Source organism: Arvicola amphibius, chromosome 2 (genome assembly GCF_903992535.2).
Source record: "Arvicola amphibius chromosome 2, mArvAmp1.2, whole genome shotgun sequence".
Classification (NCBI taxonomy): Eukaryota; Metazoa; Chordata; class Mammalia; order Rodentia; family Cricetidae; genus Arvicola; species Arvicola amphibius.
Genome location: NC_052048.2, coordinates 76,900,302 through 76,906,301, shown reverse-complemented (window position 1 = coordinate 76,906,301; position 6,000 = coordinate 76,900,302). Strand labels below are relative to the sequence as shown.

The following is a 6,000-nucleotide window of genomic DNA, read 5'->3' as shown; positions in this document are numbered from 1 at the left end:
CCCCACATTGGAAGCACTGGACTGAGCTCCCAAGGTCCTGATGAGGAGCAGAAGGAGGGAGAACATGAGAAAGAAAGTCAGGACCGTGAGGGGTGCGTTTCACCCATGGAGACGGTGGGACAGAACTAACAGGAGATCACCAACTCCAGTTGGAATGGGACTGATGGAACATGCGACCAAACTGGACTCTCCTGAATGTGGCCGACGGTGGAGGCTGACTGAGAAGCCAAGGGACAATGGTGCTGGGCTTTGGATTCTAACGGCATGGACGGGCTCTGTGGGAGCCTTCTCAGCTTGGTTGATCACCTTCCTGGACCTGGGGGAGTTGGGAGGACCTTGGTCTTAGCATAGAATGGGGAACCCTGATGGCTCCTTGGCCTGGAGAGGGAGGGAGGGGGGTATGGGTGGAGGGAAGGGGAGGGAAGGGGGAGGAGGAGGCAAGGAGATGGAAATTATTAAATATAAAAAATAAACCATGAAAAAAAAAGAAAAAGTGGGGGCAACCCTCACATAATTGCACTTAGAGATTCTTAAACCTGTGGCATAGGACAGAAGGGGAGCTCAACTCATTACGAAAGAAAGACTTCGGTATAAAAGAATATGACCTAGTGTCTCCTGCCTGTAGTCCCACAGCTTGAAAATCTAAAATGGAACAACCCATAAGATTCAAGGCCAGCTGGGCTATAGAATGAGACCCTGTTTCAAAAATCCTCACCAAGGGCCAGTGAGATAGCTCAGCAGGTAAGGGCACTTGCTGCCAAGCCTGGACAACCTTAGTTCAAACCCCTACCCCCAGGACTCGTGTAATGGCAGCAGATTGTCCTCTCACAGATTGTCCTCTGACCTCCACAAGCACACAGTTGTACAACCATTCTGTCCCTGCCCTCCACCAAAAATAAATAAAGGAAAGAAAAAAAAACCACTCCCACCAAAAATAAAAAAAAAAAAAATAGAATGGGCTGGGGAGATGGCTCAAGCATGAGTCTGAATCCCCAGAACCCATGTGAAGCCAGGTGGCAATAGCACATCTTTAATCCCAGGGCTTCCATGACCAAATGGGGAAGCAGGGACAGGAGACATGAGTCCCCTAGAAGCTCGTGTCCAGCTAGCCTATGGTAAGCAGTAACAAGCAATAAAACTGACACCTGAGATTGTCCTCTGACCTCCACATGTGTACCATAGCATGCCACCACTCCCACACATACACGTGCATTCTACATACACACCCCCAAAAAGCTATAAAAAATAAAAATGACAATTGATTCCAGCTGAGCACACACTTACTGATTTTCCCTCCTAATTCCCTTCCCTCCCTCCCCCTGCACTGAGGTTATTATGATGACACACACCACCATTCATCGTAAGGAATATCTTCCCGGATTTATTTTTGGTGCCTTCTCTGTGAGCGCCGGCATGGAATCTTCATGCATTGTGAAACAACAGGTGTATCACACTTCTACTGGTAAAATGGCAATCAAGGGGCCCCCACCTATTCAAGATGGGGACCTTGACCTCTCTGCTGAGAAACACAGGGACATCCAGGGAAGTAGAAGGTAGCCTTTGCCCACTTCTGGAGCAGGCTGCCGCTCAGGCTCCATGAGGCACGGGAAGTCTGTCCTCTGGTGAAGCAAGTAGTGGCTCATACTGGGCCAGATACAGAGCCAGGGAAGCTGGGTATGCAAAATGGCAGGTGCTGGTAAACCTGCCCTCATCCTTCACAGGGTTTGCCCGTTTCTGTGGTGGGAAGAAGCCAGGGACTCCCAAGTCTTTTGCAGTCATGTAGGGTCTTTTGAAGGCGGGGTACCCATCCACCAACCTGGGGTTGGGGTTGGGCATGGGCCGGTAAAACTCTTTGTTCCGGAGCTGAGTGTCAAGCTTGGCCTGCTGTAGAAACAAAGAGAGGCTGAGAAAGGTCACCAAGGCAGTGTCCCTCAAAGCACGCCAGACAAAATGCCACACTGCTTTAAAAAAAATTGTGAAGTTCAGGCTGGAGAGAAGATTTGACTAGCGAGAGCACCGGCTGCTCTTGCAAATGGCGGAGGTGCCATTCCCAGAACCCATGCGGTGGCTCACAACCATCTCTACTCCAGTTCCCAAGGATCTGACACGCCTGTGGCCTCTGTGGGCTTTAGGAATGCACGGACATTATTCATGCAAAGACCAATACACATAAAATAGTTATTTATTTGGGTTTCTCTGTGTAGCCTTGATTGTACTAGAACTCACTCTGTAGACCAGGCTGGCCTCATATTCACAGAAGATTCACCTGCCTCTCCTTCCCCAAGCACTGGGATTAAAGGCGTGCTGCACCACAACCCAGCCAGTTTGATTTTTTATAGCACTTTATTGTGTGTGTTTGGTTGTGCATCTGTGTAGTTGTTCAGTGTATACGTGTATGGGCATCCTAGCATACATGTACTTCACACACATACAAACATAAATAATACAAAATTTAAAAAAGAAAAAAGGCAGGCAATGGAGCACACACTTCTAATCCCAGCACTTGGGAGGTAGAAGCAGGTGGAACTCTGAGTTCTAGGCCAGCCTGGGCTATAAAGCCAGTACCACAAAGCCAAGGCTCAATAGAGAGACAAACCTTTGTCTCGAAAAGCAAAACAAAAGAAAATTATGGCTGCACACCATATGATTCCATACTGACCCAAATTTGTGAGACCTTTCAAGCTGTGCCAGACAATGGTGTCACCGTGATCACCCACCGCTAGGAATTGGTATGAACCAGAGTAAGCTTTTAGGGAAACTGTATTGCCCTGACACTTGAGAATTAGCAACCCCACTCCTGGCAGGAGAAACTCTAGCACGTTAGGATACGCTTCCTCTTAACAGAAACATCCAAGTGGGGCAAAAACAGCTCAAGTGTCCCCCCAAGGGAAGGGACACCTGCATTGTGAAGAGTTCGTAGAGCATAAAACTACATAAAGAATGAGTGATACCCATGATGCTTAGCAAGAGGAAAGCTACAGAAAGGTATAAATAATTCGCATGAATAATGGTGCTGGAGAGATGGCTCATTGGTTATTAGCACTTGCTGCTCTTGCAAAGGGGTTGAAGTTTGGTTCCCCAGCACCTACATGGCAGCTTAAAACCAGCTAACTACAATACCAAAAGATCTGACACCCTCCTCTGGACTCCGTGGACTCCAGGCATATAAATGATGCACATACATGTATGCAGGTCAACATACACATGAATCGGTTTTCATTACATAGTACATTTTATTTTTATTTGTGTGTGTGTGCTCTCGAGACACACAGGGATGGGGTGGGGTTGTGTGCACGTCTGTATGAGCACATGTGGAAGCCAGAGATCAACCTCATAGGTTGTTTCTCAGGGAGCATCCACCTTGTCTTTTGAGACAGGGTCTCTCACTGGTGCCAATCTGGTTATACTGCATAACCAATGAGCTCCAGGGATCTGCCTGTCTCTGCTTTCCAGGGACTGGGATTATAAGTACATGCTACTCTGCCTGCCTTTTTAAGTGGATTTTAGGGATCAAACTCAGATCCTCATTCTTGTACGGAGAGTAGTTTACCAAATGAGTAATCTCCCAGCTCAAGTAATTCCATCTTTAAAACGAAAGAAGAGGAGAGGGCAGAATTAGAAGAGAAAGAGGAGGGGGCTAGGTCTGGGTGTATCACTCATTGATACACCTGTTCTGAGTTCAGTCCCCAGCACCATGTGCTATCTTGTGCACATGCCTATCTTCCCAGTACTCAAGAGGAGGAAGCAGAAGTATCAGAAATTCAAGTTCAAGTGCATCCTTGGCTATGTAGCAAAGTTTAAGGTTAGACCACATGAGACCTTATTTCAGAATAAACAACATGAAAAGTTAAAGGAATTCTACAAACACATTAAGCTAACATTCAGAATATGGCAAGTAAGCAAGGAATACACATGCCATGCTTAAGCTGGTTAATAATGGGTACATTAGTGCTGGTTCTATCAGTGTTAAATTTTTGTTGCATTTAGTTTATTTATTGTATATGCTTGTATACACACATACCATGGTATATGTGGAAATTCAGAAAACAACTGTGAGAGTTACTTCTCTGCCTCTACCATGTGGGTTCTAGGAACTGAACTCAGGCTTGGTGGCAAGGCACCTCTACCTGCTGAGCCATCTCAGTGGCCCTTATCAGTGTTATTAAACTATAAATGTATAATACTTCCAGTTTTACGTGTGCTATATATTTTGGCATATCACATGCATGCATGTGTACACACATACAAACGTGCAAAACCTCTAAGTGAAGTCCTCTGCCACTGCTATTTTAGAAGCCACAATGTCACACTAAAGTAAAATCATGGGCCTGGAGAAATGGTTCAGTGGTTAAGAGCCTTTGCTGCACCTGTTGAGGACCAGGGTTCAGTTCGCCAGCACTGGCTTGGTGGCTCACAACCATCCAGCATTCTGGTTCCAGAGGGTTCAACATTTTTCTTCGGACTTCTTGGGGCACTGTATGCGTGTAGCGTGCACACACACACACACACACACACACACACACACACACACATCAGGGGAAACACATACAAAATAAAATAATAAAGATCATCCCAGGGAATCATAGATTGGATAAGAGACCTGCAGCTCTCCCTACCTCTTGTGGCGTGACTCTGGAGTATTTGTGCTTCCCGAAGGGCTTATAGTCGACCATGTAAGAGCTTGGTATATGTCTAGGTCCACGTAGTTCTAGAGGACAAGGAGAGAAAATGAAACAAGAGCCTGGCCCTGTCGTTCTTCAGCCTAAGCTCTTTCGAGACTTATTGGCTATAAAATAACAGCCAGCTTGGGGGCCTGGCATCCTTCCACTGTCACAGGGGACCCTGGCACATGCTTGCTGTTCCCCTTGCCAAGGGGCAAACTCCTATGCTATTCTAAGACCCAGATCAAATGTCACTTTCCCCAGTCAGCCTCCCACCTCATGCCCCAGTTTTCAAAAACAAAAAGTCCTCCTTTCCCCTCTGCTTCAGTAATACGCCTGGCAGGTGCTCCTCCAGGAGACCACAGTTTGATTCCCAAGACCCACATGAAGCAGTCACAATTACCTGTAGCTCTAGGGAGATCTCTGACCTTTGAGGGCACCTGCACTCATACATGCCCACGTGCGTGCGTGCGCGCGCGCACATGCTCACACACACCACACACTTAAACAATAATAAATCTTAAAAAAATAATTTAATGAAGTAGCTGGGTATGGTGTACACACTATAAAACAACACTTGGGAGGTAGAAGCAGGAAGTTCAAGATTACAAGGCAAATGGACCACAGGAACACTAGCTGCTAGCCAGGTATGGTGGCACACACCTCTAATCCCAGCATTTGGGAGACAGAGGCAAGTGATCTCTGTGAGTTTCAAGGCCAGCCTGATCTACATAGTGGGTTCCAGGACAGCCAGGACTATGAAAAGAAGACCTTGTCTCAAAAACAAAAACAAACAGAACAAAAACATTGACGCCAAAGAACAAGCAAGCTGTGACGGAAAGAATGGGTCAGCTGTTAAAAGCACTTGCTGATCTTGTAGAGAACCTGGGTTCAGTCCCCCAGCACCCATATAGAGGCTCACAACCACACATAACTTCAGTTCCAGGGTATTCAATGCCCTTCTTCTGGCTTCTGTGAGTGCCAGGCACACATACACACACACACACACACACACACACCACACCACCACACGTATGGATAAATGCAAAACCCACACACACAATAAAAATAAACAAATCTTTTTTTAAAAGGCAAACAAAAAAAGAATTTAGCCAAGTGTGGTTTAATTGAGGAGGCAGATACAGGTGGATCTCTGTGAGTCTGAGTGATGTGGGATTCCCCTCTGTATGTTGTGAATACACTGGTTAATAAAGGAACTGCTTTGGGCCTATAGCAGAGCTATAGGGGACAGAGCTAGGCAGGGAAAACTAATGGAATGCTGGGAGAAAGAAGGGGCAGAGTCAGAGAGAAACCACTGCCTGAGACAGATGCTGGGAAC

General features: G+C 46.5%; 1 protein-coding gene across 1 annotated transcript; it reads right to left on the bottom strand.

The window, feature by feature from the left end:
* Window positions 1-1,456: 1,456 nt before the first annotated feature.
* On the bottom strand, window positions 1,457-5,614 carry Tex37 (testis expressed 37; the record flags this gene model as incomplete). The annotated part of the gene is given in 7 exon segments (XM_038317818.1): window positions 1,457-1,474; window positions 1,477-1,539; window positions 1,542-1,634; window positions 1,636-1,884; window positions 4,617-4,681; window positions 4,684-4,708; window positions 5,597-5,614. Coding segments are annotated over 7 exon segments (531 nt in total), but the record flags the coding sequence as incomplete, so codon positions are not given.
* Window positions 5,615-6,000: the final 386 nt, after the last annotated feature.